This window comes from Podarcis melisellensis (assembly GCF_964234715.1).
Source record: "Podarcis melisellensis genome assembly, chromosome: 16".
NCBI lineage: Eukaryota > Metazoa > Chordata > Lepidosauria > Squamata > Lacertidae > Podarcis > Podarcis melisellensis.
Window position 1 is genome coordinate 8,857,039 of NC_138533.1, and position 15,265 is coordinate 8,872,303.

Consider the following 15,265-nt stretch of genomic DNA (forward strand, 5'->3'; position numbering starts at 1 on the left):
AGACTCCGACTAAACGTTAGAAAGAACTTTCTGACTAGGGTTGGACCACTGGGACACCTTCCAGCACTATTATTCTACCTGGAGATTTAACCCAGAACCTTCTGCACTCAAAGCAGAAGAATATAAAAAGGCGTAAGAAGATCCTGGCTGCTGGATGAGGCCCATGGCCCATCTAGTTCAGCATCCTGTTCTCACAGTGGCCAACCAAATACCTCTGGGAAGCCCGCAAGCGGGACCTGAGTGCGAGAGCAGCTCTCTCTACTCTGCGATTCCCAGCAAGTGACGTTCAGAGGCATTTTGCCTCCGACAGTGGAGGGAGAACATAGCCATTGTGACTGGCGGGCCCTGATCGCCTGACCCTCCTCGATTGTGTCGGGGGACCTTCCTTTCATTCTACATCACGGGGTTGGGCTAGATGACCCTTGGGGTCCCTTCCGACTCTTAAGATTCTGCAATCTTGCTGGTCTCTCTGCAGTTTCGCCACAAGAGTGACAACCAGGTGAACAATCGCCAGTCTCAGGTGCTGATCAATGGGATGTGAGTATTACCACGGCAACTGTGGGTCGGTGGTGGTTGTTGCGGTGGATTTCTGGGCGAGGGGTGGGAAATCTGTTAGGCCAGCAATGGGTGATGGGAATCCTGTGGCCCTCTGGATACGCCTGGACTCAAAACCCCACACTTCAGCCACCCAGCATGGCCGGTGATCAAGGAGGAGGATGTGAGTTTGAGCCCAGCAAAGTTTGGAGGGCTGTGGGGGTCACACACACACACACACACACACCAGGGTGGTTGGTGGCCATTGAGAGTGATGGATAGAATGGAGGGAGCCCAACAGTAGAGCAGCTGGAGCGTGTGATTGGTGGAGCAGGAGCCTGTGATTGGTGGAGGAGAAGCCTTTGATTGTTAGAGCTGGAGCCTGTGATTGGTGGAGGAGAAGCCTGTGATTGTTAGAGCCGGAGCCTGTGATTGGTGGAGGCGGAGTCTGATTGTTAGAGCCGGAGCCTGTGATTGGTGGTTCCCCATCCTCGAGTTAAAACAAGTGTTGGGAATGCTGGACTGCAACTCCCATCATCGCTGGCCATTGTCCGTGTTGGGTGGGGCGGAAATTCCAACTTTAATGGAGTGGCAGACGAAAACATTTGAATACATAGAATTGGCGAACATGACTTATAAGATTCGGAACCCAAAAGTAACCAAGTTCGAAGAGGAATGGAGTAAAGTCGTTGAATGTATAAGGAATAATTGTAGAAGCTTAAAGACTGTAGCAGGGCTAATATAAATCTTGTGATATGGACAGAATGTAAATAAGAATCTGTAAGAGTGGATGTTAATTATGAAAGCCGATGGAGGGAAGGAGGGAAGTCCGGGCGTGATGGTAAATAAGAAGACACAATAATGTTGAATGTAAGAGTATATATTTTATTTATTCTTGTTTTGGAAAATCAATAGAAAGCATTAAAAAAAAGGCCATGTTGGCTGCGGCTGATGGGAGTTGTAGTTCAGCTAAACCTGGCGGGCCAGAGGTTCCCCACACCTGATCGAAGTAAATACGGTATATCCTAAGTGATGGGGTTGGGCTTGTCTGCCTGTTTTCATTTGACACACCTCCTTTTTCTCCACTGCCAACCCCCTCTCCCCAAATTTTCGCCACACCTGGTCCTTACAGCCTCCGTCAGGAACAGTGGATGAATGTTCGCGTTGGTGACATCATAAAGTTGGAGAACAACCAGTTTGTGGCGGTGAGTCCTAGACCAGCCCTGCAGTCCTGTTTGCCCCACTTAAGCTGAGTGAGACCCACTAGTACCTGCAAGTCTGGGAATGAAGGAAAGGTCTGGTGAGCCATGTTGGGGAAGGGTGAGTAGAGCACCTGCCTTGCGTGCAGAAGGTCCCAGGTTCAGTCCCTGGCCTCTCCAGGTAGGTGTGGGAACTCTCCCTGCCTGGAGAGCTGCTGCCAGTCAGTGTAGACAATACTGAGATGGATGGACTGACTTGCACTAAGGCAAGGTAAAGGTAAAGGGACCCCTGACCATTAGATCCAGTCGTGGCCGACTCTGGGGTTGCGGCGCTCATCTCGCTTTATGGGCCGAGGGAGCCGGCATACAGTTTCCGGGTCATGTGGCCAGCATGACTAAGCCGCTTCTGGCGAACCAGAGCAGTGCACGGAAACGCCATTTACCTTCCCGCTGGAGTGGTACCTATTTATCTACTTGCACTTTGAGGTGCTTTCGAACTGCTAGGTTGGCAGGAGCAGGGACTGAGCAACGGGAGCTCACCCCGTCACGGGGATTCGAACTGCCGACCTTCTGATCGGCAAGTCCTAGGCTCTGTGGTTTAACCCACAGCACCACCCGCGTTCCTTATAAGGCTCTTGCTTATATTCCTATTGCTTATGTTCCTCTTAAATCACACCTTTGCACAGAACCATGAGGACTGGAACCTTAGTTTCTTTTCAGGGAAAGGACTATATAGCACCTGCTCTGCGTGCCGAAGGTTCAGTCCCCAGTGGCATCTCTGAGCAGGGCTGGGAACTGTTCCCTGCCTGAAATCCTAGAGAGCTTCTGCCAGTCAGTGTAGACAATACTGAACTAAATGGACCAATGGTCTGACTCAGTATAAGGCAGCTTTCTGTGTTCCTAAATTATAACGTAGCCTATGTGGTCCCTATACAGTGGTACCTCAGGTTACATACGCTTCAGGTTACAGACTCCACTAACCTAGAAATAGTGCTTCAGGTAAAGAACTTTGCTTCAGGATGAGAACAGAAATTGTGCTCTGGCAGCGTGGCAGCAGCAGGAGGCCCCATTAGCTAAAGTGGTGCTTCAGGTTAAGAACAGTTTCAGGTTAAGAACAGCCCTCTGGAACGAATTAAGTACTTAACCCGAGGTACCACTGTACTGAGAGATTAGGACAGTGGTTCTCAAACTTTTTCTTCTGGGCCACACTTTCATAGTAAGAATTTGCTCGTGCCACACCATTTTTTAATCAATGAGAAATACACTGTGAAGCAAAGAGCAAAACAAACAACTACTAGCAGTGGTTGATTTGTAACGTGGAACACAACAACTTTATAATATGATCGTAGGACGTCTCCCAAAGTATAAAACTACACAGCCACCTAAGAACATGACTCATTCCCAAAATATAATTCTAAATGATCCTCTTACATACGTACCTTAAGTATGTATACAAACTCAATGAGAGGTGTGAGCTTGTTTTTGTCGGATAATCTCATGTAAATTAGGTCTAATTTGAGACAAACAACACTCATTTCCTCATCCACACACACAAAGAAACCTTTCTCTTTTCTGATCTTGCCATGGCTGGGGCAACTGAGGCAGATGGGTGGGGTATAAATAACAAAATTGTTTGTCAGAGTTGAAAATCCCTGATCACAGCAACTGTAGAATAGCCAATGCTCTTGCTCTCGCTGTGAAAATACATTTATCCATAGTCTGCAAAAAAGAGAAATTATTTTTATACTATACCATGGGTAGGCAAACTAAGGCCTGGGGGCTGGATCCGGCCTAATTGCCTTCTAAATCTGGCCTGTGGGCGGTCCGGGAATCAGCGTGTTTTTACATGAGTAGAATGTGTGTTTTTATTTAAAATGCATCTCTGGGTTATTTGTGGAGCATAGGAATTCATTCATATTTCCCCCCCAAAATATAGTCTGGCCCACCATATGGTCTAAGGCAGTGTTCCCCAACCTTGGGCCTCCAGCTGTTTTTGGACTACAACTCCCATCATCCCTCGCTAGCAAGACCAGTGGTCAAGGATGATGGGAATTGTAGTCCAAAAACAGCTGGAGGCCTAAGGTTGGGGAACACTGGTCTAAGGGACGGTGGACCGGCCCCCTGCTGAAAAAGTTTGCTGACCCCTGTACTGTACTATACTATACTATACTATACTATACTATACTATACTATACTATACTATACTATAAAGTACCATGGATAGCTCAGTCAGTGGAACATGAGACTCTTAGGTGGAATCTACACACACATAAAAAAATGCTGTGGAAATTCTTTTTTAAAAAACGTTTTGAAAAATACATTCAATTTGGCATAGCTCACCGTCGCCATCTGGTGTCGCTTTGGAAAATTGCACTTGACAACATATTAAATGCATTTGACGTCTCCCCCCCCCCCTTGCCAATACCAGTGTGGTGCGCTATACTCATTGAGAAGATTAGGAATATAAAGGGTGCAGTCTGCACGTTTGTGTGAATTCAGGCACAGCCTCTGTGGCTGATATTTGCTGCTTTAGCCGCTTTCCTCCTCTTCTCCCCGCAGGCTGACTTGCTCCTCCTGTCCAGCAGCGAACCTCACGGACTTTGCTACATCGAAACGGCAGAGCTGGACGGGTGAGTGCTGACCCCATTTCCCATGCTTTCCCCTCAGCAGTTGGGTCAGTTGAGGGGGCCGTCTCGGAAAGTGAGCCTTGCGCTATTGGGTTTACGCATTGAAGCAGGTGTCTGCTCATTTGGATGGGGGTTTCCGTCGGGCTGGGACTGCTAGCATGGTATAGTGGTTAAGGTGCCAGACTGGGACCGGGAAGAGACCAGGGTTCAAATCCCCGCTGAGCCCCGAAGGTCGCTTGGGCCAGTCGCAGCCTCTCAGCCGAACCCCACCTCACAGGGTTGTCGTGAGGATAAAATTGGGAGGAGGGGAAACCATATATACCAGGGAGAGATTGGTTGGCTATCCATCCTGGATGCTTTAGTTATTTTATACAGTGGTGCCCCGCTAGACAAAAGGGTTTTCCGTTTTGGAGGTGCTTCGCAAAACGAATTTCCCTATGGGCTTCCTTCGCAAGACGAAAGCCCCTCGGGAAATCTCCGGGACAGCGGGGAAGCGCAGCGCGTCTTCCCCACTGTCCTCGGACCTCCTCCAAAGGCTGGCGGTGGGGCGGAGAGACCTCCTCCTGCCGCCAGCCTTGGGATGGCTGCTCCGAAGGCTGGCGGTGGGGCAGAGAGACCTTCTCCCCGCGCCAGCCTTCGGATGGCTGTCCTGAAGACTTGCGGTGGGAGGAGGGTTTTCCTTCCCACCGCCAACTTTCAGAATGCTGTTCTGAATGTTGGCGTGGGGAGGAAAAACCCTCCTCCCACCGCAAGCCCCGGGAACAGAGGAGAAGCACTGCGCGCCTTCCCCTCTGTTCCCGTACCTGTCCTGAAGGCTTGCGGTGGGGAGAAAAGCCCTTCTCCGCACCGCCAGCCTGGCAAGTGGTCTCCATAGGAACGCATCAATGCATTCCTATGGGAAACCATGCTTCGCAAGACGAAAAACTCGCAAGAAGAAAAAACTTGCAGAACGAATTAATTTTGTCTTGCGAGGCACCACTGTATTTTATATTTTATTTGAATGAATTTTATTAGACCAGTTCCAGCCCACGTACAATATCAAGGAAGTCATAAAACACGATAGGGATACATTTGAATTTGCAATTAGGTATAGCAGGGACAATACAGAATTAGCAACAGTTAAAAATATATATAAATTAAAACTTAGTATATTTTATTTATGCTCTGTTCATCTGCCTGGGTTTCCCCAGCCACTTCAGGCAGCTTTACAGCACATATAAAACATAGTAAAACGTTTTCTATTTGAGATTCATGTGTTGCGGGGGGGGGGGGGTCAGACTAGATGACTCTAGGGGTCCCTTCCAACTCCAGAATTGTATGATTCCTACCACCTTGAGTTCCTTGGAAGAAAAGGCGGGATATGCACGAAGTAAATGAATAAAATGATACTTTATTATCCCCCCCCCAATAAAATCAATATATTGCTTAATTCTGAAAACAAAACCCCAAAGCAGTTTACAAGAGGAATAGAACAATGACAAGAAAACATTTAAAAGCAACAATTTGAAACCTCCAAAAAATAATTTAAACCAAAAAGCTGAAAACCAAATTGAAGCACATGTCAGCGTTCCACATGTCTGGATAGACTTGCTTAAATAAAAATGTTTTTAGTGAAGATGGCTGGCTGTTGTCAAAAGGCAGGGAGTTCCATAGGGTGGCTGTTTTTGGCATGTCAGCTATTTTTATTCCAATGCGATTTGAACCGCTAACATAGTTCATTTCATTCATCCCATTTATGTACTGCTTACGTTTAAACAGAGTAGGACACGGGTGGCGCTGTGGGTTAAACCACAGAGCTAAGACTTGCCGATCAGAAGGTCAGTGGTTCGAATCCCTGCGACAGGGTGAGCTCCTGTTCCTCGGTCCCTGCTCCTGCCAACCTAGCAGTTCCACAGGGCGGGTGGGAGGGCGTTCCACAGGGCGGGTGCCACCACTGAGAAGGCCCTCTGCTTGGTTCCCTGAAACTTGGCATCTTGCAGTGAGGGAACCGCCAGAAGGCCCTCGGCGCTGGACCTCAGTGTCCGGGCAGAACAATGGGGGTGGAGATGCTCCTTCGGGTATACTGGGCCGAGGCCGTTTAGGGCTTTAAAGGTCAGCACCAACATTTTGAATTGTGCTCGGAAACGTACTGGGACCCAATGTAGGTCTTTCAAGACCGGTGTTATGTGGTCTCCGCGGCTGCCCCTGTCACCAGTCTAGCTGCCGCATTCTGGGTTAGTTGTAGTTTCCAGGTCACCTTCAAAGATAGCCCCACATAGAGCGCACTGCAGTAGTCCAAGCATGAGATATCCAGAGCATGCACCACTCTGGCGAGACAGTCTGCGGGCAGGTAGGGTCTCATCCTGCGTACCAGATGGAGCTGATAAACAGCTGCCCTGGACACAGAATTGACCTGTGCCTCCATGGGCAGCTGTGAGTCCACAATGAATCCCAGGCTGTGCCCCTGGTCCTTCAGGAGCACAGTTCCCCCATTCAGGACCAGGGAGTCCTCCACACCTGCCCGCCTCCTGTCCCCCCAAAACAGTACTTCTGTCTTGTCAGGATTCAACCTCAGTCAGGATTCAACCTGTGATGAGCAGGACACTGTGCATCTTGGATCCCTTCATCCTGATCCGGTTCTTACTGTGCCTCTTTTCATTGGGGGTAGGCTTGAGTACAAAGATTGCCCCCCCCCGGGCAGGAATCCAGGACCTAGGCGCCTGGGCCTGCTCCTTGGACCCCCCCTCCATGTTTAATGCTGCTTTTGCCTCCAGGGAGACCAACATGAAGGTCCGTCAGGCCATCCCAGTGACGTCAGAGCTGAGTGACACCAGCAAGCTTGCACACTTTGATGGTGAGTGGGGGGGGGGCAAAGTTTTGCGTGGGACACGGAGCATGCAGGTTTTCCTACCTGGCCCTCGGGACACCCCCTCCCTCCTTGCATGTGTTTTCCCCTGCCTGGGCCGACAGTCCTTCGTCTCTTGGCGCTGAGAAACGCTCCCCACCTCTGGTTTGCCTGGTGCCACCAGTGCTTTGCAGGTTGCAAAGGGCCGGGTCCCTGCCCCAGGTAGCTTACATTATAAAATGATGAGGGAACAGGTGGAGGGCAAGGGGAGCATCCTCAATAAAACTCCAACCAGATAAGTCTCTGCCCCGAGGATCTTCCAGATCTGAAGTTTCGTTGAATTGGAAAAGAGACTGAGGGCAAGGTGATGATGATAATAACGACGACGACGACGACGATGATGATAATAATAATAATAATAAATAATGAATTAATTAATTTATACCCCGCCCATCCAGCTGGATTTCCCCAGCCACTTTGGGCAGCTTCCAACAGAATATTAAAATCACGATAAAACTTCAAACATTAAAAGCTTCCCTAAACAGGGCTACCTTCAGATGTCTTCTAAAAGTCAGATAGTTGTTTATTTCCTTGACATCTGATGGGAGGGCTTTCCACAGGGTGGGGGCCACCACCGAGAAGGCCCTCTGCCTGGTTCCCTGTAACCTCACTTCTCGCGGTCAGGAAACTGCCAGAAGGCCCTCGGAGCTGGGCCTCAGTGTCCGGGCTGAACGATGCGGGTGGAGACGCTCCTTCAGGTATACTGGGCCGAGCCGTTTAGGTGTACCAGGAATAGCTGAGCTTCCTCTTAGTCTCTCATTGGCTCTGGCGCCACCTGCTGTTGGCCTCCCTGCCTGCCACCCAATGGGCACCTCCAGCCTCTGCTCACTGCACCCAGCAAAATTTCCTAGCTTGGAGGAAATGCAAGGCTGGGGAATTTGCTCTGAATTGATGCCTTTCGACTTCAGGGGAGGTGATCTGTGAGCCGCCCAACAATAAGCTGGACAAGTTCAGCGGGACGCTCTACTGGAAGGACAGCAAACACTCCTTGAGCAACCAGAACATGCTGCTTCGTGGCTGCGTCCTCCGCAATACGGAGTGGTGTTTTGGCCTTGTCATCTTTGCAGGTGCGTGAGGTTATTTTCAGCTTATTTCAGTTTTCCTTAAAGCGGTTGATACCCTGCTCTTCAGCCAAGGAGCCTCATCCAGAACACCTTGCCTCCCCACCCCCCAAACCAGCCTGCTCTTCGGTGCACAATCTGGGAAGACCCAACATGCTGTGATGGCCTGGGACTCGGGCTCAGACTCGGAACCAGAGGAGTCTCAGTCTGCACCAGACCCTTTGCCTCAGGCATCATCTGAACCAAGTCTGGGGCCTGATCCTGAAGAGTCCCAGTCTGCACAGGTTCCCCTGCAACAAACACCAGCTGGGCTGAGTCAGGGGCCTGAGCCTGCCCTGGCTCCAGATGTGGGGATGATCTCGTTGCCTTCAGCTGGGCCATCACTTGCAGCTGCTCCACTACCAGTTGGGTCAGGAGAGGCTGAGGCAGCCTCTGGGTCTAGTAACCCACCGACGTCTCCTGAGCTGCAGAGACTCAGGTCTGAGAGAAGGAGAGACCTGAGTACTCGCAGGAGGAGTGCTCGCCTTCAGGCGAGACAGGGAGGTGAGTCACCGGGGGATCAGGACCAGCCGTTACCCTGACAAAGATAAAAGGCTGTCGGACCCCGCCCCAGGTTGTATGCTAGATCCTGCCTGAGATCCTGTACCTGTCCTTGCCTGGTTTCCTGCCTTGGCCCTCTCGGACTGACTCCCAGGGGAACCTTCGGATTCTGGTCCGGTCTTGGACCGCATTTCACAGGTTACCCCTGGGCCCAGCACACGCAAGGAAAAAAGATGGGGGTTATTGTCCCTCCCTCACTTGATCTCTCATGGTCTCCTGAAGCTCCATCAAGATCTGGTTGAAAAAACGAAGAATTTTTTCACAAGGTCACAAAAATGGGGGAAAGTCAGTGCCCCTCGATCCTTGACTTATTTTTTACATTTCATTTCATGGAACCATTGGAGAGTTGAAAAGGAACCACAAGGGTCATTTAGGCCAGGCAAGTCCAACTGGTCGATCGCGATCTACTGGTCGATTGCGGGATGTTCCTGGTTGATCCTAAGCGATTGTTAGCTCCCCCGCCCCCCCCAAAAAGGATAGGAAAGGGGGAGAAAATGCTCAACAACCATGGTCTCTCCCCCTAAAAAAGATAGTTGGACGTGCCTGATCTAGGCCAATGCAGAAAATCTAGATTGTTATGGGTGCAAATCCTCAAAGCAGCAACTGCGGTACCTTGGATCTTAATTTGTTTGGGGCTTCGTAACTTAAGACAAGGACCTGGGGCCTGGCTCAGGCGTAGATGGGCAGCCAGCGCAAATGTTTTAAATTCTGGAGTCACATTACAGTGGTACCTCGGGTTACAAACACCTTGGGTTACAAACACTTTGGGTTACAGACTCCGCTAACCCGGAAGTAGTACCTCGGATTAAGAACTTTACCTCAGGGTGAGAACAGAAATCGCACGGCGCGGTGGCAGCTAAAGCGTGCCTCAGGTTAAGAACGGTTTCGGGTTAAAAACAGACTTCTGGAATGAATTAAGTTCTTAACCCGAGGTACCACTGTAAATTACATCATGTTCGTCCTGTATGTTTATTTCTCTGGCTCCTACAGGCCCAGACACCAAACTGATGCAGAACAGCGGCCGCACGAAATTCAAGAGAACGAGCATTGACCGCTTGATGAACACCTTGGTGCTTTGGGTACGTAAAGCTCCCTGCTCTCTCCCTCCCTTCCTAGAATTCTAGAGTTGGATGAGACCCTCTGAGGGTCATCTAGACCAGGGATCAGCAAGGTTTACTGGCCGTGGGCTGGATCACTCCCATGGAGATTGTCCGTGGGCCGGACTGGCGCAGCGCCAGAAATCACGCCTGCGCATGTCCGCAGCGCTGGAAATTGCTTCTGCGCATGCCCAGACACCGGAAATCACACCTGTGCAGAAGCGATTTCCGGCGTCTGGACATGCGCAGACGTGATTTCCAGTATCTGTGCATGCAGAGACGTGATTTCTGGCGCCGCTTGGTGAGTCCCCGCGTTGCGCTGCACCGGTTTAGTGCAGCGCGTGGGGGACTTGCTGAGTGGGCGGCTAAGTTTGGGGGCAGCTCGTGGGTTGGTAAAACGGTCTTCGTGGGCTGCATCCGGCCCATGGGCTGCACGTTGCCAACCCCTGATCAACCCCCTGTGATGCAGGAATTCTGCCTGCCGCTGTCCCTGGTTGGGCTCGAACCACCAACCTTCTGGTTAACAGCCGGATGCATTGACTCGTTGCGCCACAGGAGGGCTCCTTTCTCTCCACGGTTTTTAAGCAAGGAGTCTCCCCTCCTGTTCCACCTGAGCATAGAAGATCCTGCCCTCTCTTTGTGTGTTTTCTTTGTCTACTTTTAATACTCCGTGCACCTTCGCCCGGCAGATCTTCGGCTTTCTCGTGTGCATGGGCATCATCCTGGCCATCGGCAACTCCATCTGGGAGTACGAGGTGGGCGCCTGCTTCCAGATCTACCTACCCTGGGACGAGGCGGTCGACAGTGCCTTTTTCTCTGGCTTCCTCTCCTTCTGGTCCTACATCATCATCCTGAACACGGTCGTCCCCATCTCCCTCTACGTCAGGTATTTGGGGGCACTCTCATCCCCCTCCCACTGTTTTTGTCGCCCTTAATAATAATTCCTAGCCATTATGGGATGTGCCTTTCAGTATTCTCAGTAGCTTAGTTCTCCAATAAGGGGGTAGTAATATATTAACGCGGGTAGCACTGCGGGCTAAACCACAGAGCCTAGGACTTGCGGATTAGAAGGTTGGCAGTTCGAATCCCCACAACGGGGTGAGCTCCCGTTGCTCAGTCCCTGCTCCTGCCAACCTAGCAGTTCGAAAGCACCTCAAAGTGCAAGTAGATAAATAGGTACCACTCCGGAGGGAAGGTAAACGGCATTTCCGTGCGCTGCTCTGGTTCGCCAGAAGCGGCTTAGTCATGCTGGCCACATGTACGCCGGCTCCCTCGGCCTATAGAGTGAGATGAGCGCGCAACCCCAGAGTCGGCCACGACTGGACATAATGGTCAGGGGTCCCTTTACCTTTAATATATTAACGGGGTACAGGCCTGACATACGGTTGCCTTGACTTGTTAAAAAGGGCCTGTGGTTAACCATGGTTAATCTTAGCCATGGTTACTGTTAACCATGGTTAGGGAAAGCAAGCCAGCTTCATAAACCAGGGTTTGGAGGTAGCTTGCTTCTGCTGCACATAGTTTCAACTGACGGTAATCTGCCCGGTTTTGGATGTCACGACAAACTGCAAGGTGTCTAAAATGAAAGCTAAATTTCCCATTCTCCTCCTTGCAGACAGAAATGGTCATTGAAACTGATCCTTCTGCAGCTTCGTGCAGGCACAGCCCCTATGTAATACAGGTCAACAACCCTTGCATCAACCCCTGTAAGACATGGCCAGCATTTATTACACCCCTATTACAGATGGGGAAGGTTGAGGTCGAGTGACTTGCCTACTGCTTCACCTCCAATGAGTTCACAGCTGAGTTTGCAACTGCGGCTTTTGCTTATTAGCTGCTGTCCCTGAATCCTCAATCTCGTCCCAGAGTCTTTAGACAGGCAGTGTCCAGACCCTTGAGCTCCCTCGAAACCAACCTATAACTTCAGGAGGAGACGGAATTGAGAGTTAGGATCCTCCTGGTGGTGCAGCGATGAAACTGCTTGCAGCTTTGCAAAGCTAAGCAGGGTCCGGTATGGTTCCAAGTTGGATGGGGGCCTGCGCGTTGAGATTCCTGCATTGCAGCGGGTTGGACTAGATGACCCTCGGGTCCCCTTCCAGCTCTGTGATTCTAAAAGAGGTGAGCAGGCAGAATTTTAGGAAGCAGGCATCTGATGCTATTATCAGGAATGATCTGACCAGTTTTAGCTCTCCCACCTTCTCCTAACGATGCCTCTGTCATACACATTTAGTATGTCCTGATCGCTGCACTGCCACATTCCTATTTTTTGGTTTCATCTTATTCCCCCCCTGCCTTTCTGCCTGCAACCCTGCTATCTGTGTCTGTTCTTTTTTTTTGTTGGTTTAATTTCTCTTTTTCTTTTGAATTCTTCAGCACGAATTTCTCTTTCTCTCTCACACCCTTAGCCCCCAGGTAAGAGCATGCGCCGCCACCCGAAATCCTCTTCCCGCTTTGCTTGGATCCTTGCAGCTTATGGTGAGGTAGGGGGTGAGCGGGACGTCCCGTTCCATAACATCCTGTGAGCTGCATAAGGGATGTAGCTTAGTGGTTACAGCATGCAGAAGGTTCCAGGTTCAAATCCTGGCATCTCCCAGGTGCAGATGAGAGCATCTTCTGCCTTAAAACCTGGAGAGACTCTGCCGGTCAGTCTTGACAGTGCTGACCTGGATAGATAAACGATACACCGGTATAAGGCAGCCTAGTTCAGTTCCACAAGCAATTATTTTTAAGGGAAGGCCATAGCTCTGTAATAGAGCAACTGCTTTGCTTGCCAAAGGATCCGGGTTCAATCCCAGTGACATCTCCAGCTTGCACAGCTGACACACAGGGAAGCAGCTTCCCTGCCCATCAGCTGAGCTGGTCAAGAAGACCTCCTCTGCCCCTCTGGCTTGCACAAGCCTGGGGGGCAGTGGGGCTTGCTCATGTGTTAAGCAGTGAGGCCTCCAGCTCGCGAAAAGACCATTGGACTCTGTGGAGGGTCTGCTCACGAGCCAGGGCATGCAGGTGGTGCTGTGGTCTAAACCACTGAGCCTCTTGGGCTTGCCGATCAGAAGGTCGGCGGTTCGAATCCCTGCGATGGAGTGAGCTCCCGTTGCTCCGTCCCAGCTCCTGTCAACCTAGCAGTTCAAAAGCACACCTGTGCAAGTAGATAAATAGGTACCATTGTGGTGGGAAGGTAAACAACATTTCTGTGCGCTCTGGTTTCCATCATGGTGTTCCGTTGCACCAGAAGCGGCTTAGTCCTGCTGGCCACATGACCTGGTAAGCTGTCTGTGGACAAACGCCGGCTCCCTCGGCCTGAAGCAAGATGAGCGCTGCAATCCTACCTTTGACTGGACTTTACCGTCAGGGGGTCCTTTACTTTCCTCGCAAGGCAGTTGGACTCTCCAGGGTGCTCCCCATTTCCAGGTTCCTGGTACTGCAAGTGTGCACAGTTGCATGCAAAAATGTCACTTGTAAATGGGGAGTAGGGACGCGGGTGGCGCTGCGGGTTAAACCACAGAGCCTCTTGGGCTTGCCGATCAGAAGGTCGCATTTCGAATCCCCGCAACGGGGTGAGCTCCTGTTGCTCAGTCCCTGCTCCTGCCAACCTAGCAGTTCGAAAGCACATCAAGTACAAGTAGATAAAGAGGTACCACTCCAGCGGGAAGGTAAACGGCTGCTCTGGTTTGCCAGAAGCGGCTTAGTCATGCTGGCCACATGACCTGGAAGCTGTACGCCGGCTCCCTCAGCCAATAAAGTGAGATGAGCGCCGCAACCCCAGAGTCGGCCACGACTGGACCTAATGGACAAGGATCCCTTTACCTTTTTTAAATGGGGAGTTGCCTGTACCAAGGTAGATGGACCAAATGACCTGACTCAATATATGAGTCTATAAGGTATAGTCTGCTATCTTTCCACCCCTTCCCCGAACCCTGGTAGGGGAGAGCGTTTAAGGCCTTGTGAGTAGCCGATTCCGAGATCTTCCTCTCATTTCTCGGGGCTTCTGTTTGTTTCTTCGTTCATTCGTCAGACTTCTATCTCGCGGCCTCAAAGCAGCTTTTACACCCCCCTGTCTGTAAATCTGTGTTTTTGAGGAGCCTCCAGGCAGGCCGGGGGGGGGGGGGCATTTGGTGGATCTCTCCAGGCCCTGGCCCCAATCCAGAGGCAAGGAACACTTTCCAACTTGAGGGCCTTTCTGGGCATGTTTTTGAGAGCCACTTACCAGTGGTAGTCTGGGCCAGAGGCAGAAAGAGAGAGCCGGGGAATGAATTTTACCTTGGTGCAGTGGGCTGGTTTCTGTCCCTGCGCTAACCTCTTCCTCCTCCCGTGTCTGCGCAGCGTGGAGGTGATTCGCCTCGGGCACAGCTACTTCATCAACTGGGATAAGAAGATGTATTGCGTGAAGAGGTGCACGCCGGCCGAGGCCCGGACCACGACCCTCAATGAGGAGTTGGGGCAGGTGGAGTACATCTTCTCTGACAAGACGGGCACCCTCACCCAGAACATCATGGTCTTCAGCAAGTGCTCTGTGAACGGGCGCAGCTACGGTAAGCCAGGTGGCCCAAAATGCAGGCACCGGGTTCGAAACCAGTTTTGTTGTCATTATGACTAGGGTGTTTTTTAAAAAAAATATTAGTTGCTGATATTGGTTCTTCTTCAAATTATTAGTTGCTGTTATTGGTTCTTCTTCAAATTACAGTGGTATCTCGGGTTACATACGCTTCAGGTTACAGACTCCGCTAACCCAGAAATAGTGCTTCAGGTTAAGAACTTTGCTTCAGGATGAGCACAGAAATCGTGCTCTGGCGGTGGCAGCAGGAGGCCCCATTAGCTAAAGTGGTGCTTCAGGTTAAGAACAGTTTCAGGTTAAGTACAGACCTCTGGAACGAATTAAGTACTTAACCCGAAGTACCACTGTATTAGTTGCTGTTATTGGTTCTTCTTCCTCTCTTTCAAATTATTAGTTGCTGTTATTGGTGGTTCTTCTTCTTTTTCTTCTTCTTTTTCTTCTTCCTCACTACAGTGGTACCTTGGATCTTGAACTTAATCCGTTCCGGGAGTCCGTTCGACTCCCCAAACCATTCAAAAACCAAGGTGTGGCTTTCGATTGGCTGCAGGAGCTTCCTGCACTCAGTGTCGGGTGTTCAGCTTCCGAAAAATGTTCACAAACCAGAACACCTCTGGGTTTGCGGCGTTTGGGAGCCAATTTGTTCGGGAGCCAAGCTGTCTGAGTACCAAAGTACCACTGTACTGTTCAACTGACTGGCTACACCAGACAAGG

General features: G+C 50.7%; 1 protein-coding gene across 2 annotated transcripts in view; it reads left to right on the top strand.

Annotated features, from left to right (window-relative positions):
* Positions 1–15,265, top strand: part of ATP8B2 (ATPase phospholipid transporting 8B2) — a 53,138-nt gene that overhangs the window by 17,336 nt on the left and 20,537 nt on the right. For both annotated transcript variants that reach the window (XM_081891338.1, XM_081891337.1), the window contains 8 exons: positions 476–537; positions 1,667–1,739; positions 4,293–4,363; positions 7,114–7,193; positions 8,153–8,311; positions 9,896–9,984; positions 10,692–10,888; positions 14,323–14,531. In XM_081891338.1, coding sequence (XP_081747464.1) covers positions 476–537; positions 1,667–1,739; positions 4,293–4,363; positions 7,114–7,193; positions 8,153–8,311; positions 9,896–9,984; positions 10,692–10,888; positions 14,323–14,531 — 940 coding nt within the window. The remainder of the gene's footprint in view (positions 1–475; positions 538–1,666; positions 1,740–4,292; positions 4,364–7,113; positions 7,194–8,152; positions 8,312–9,895; positions 9,985–10,691; positions 10,889–14,322; positions 14,532–15,265) is intronic.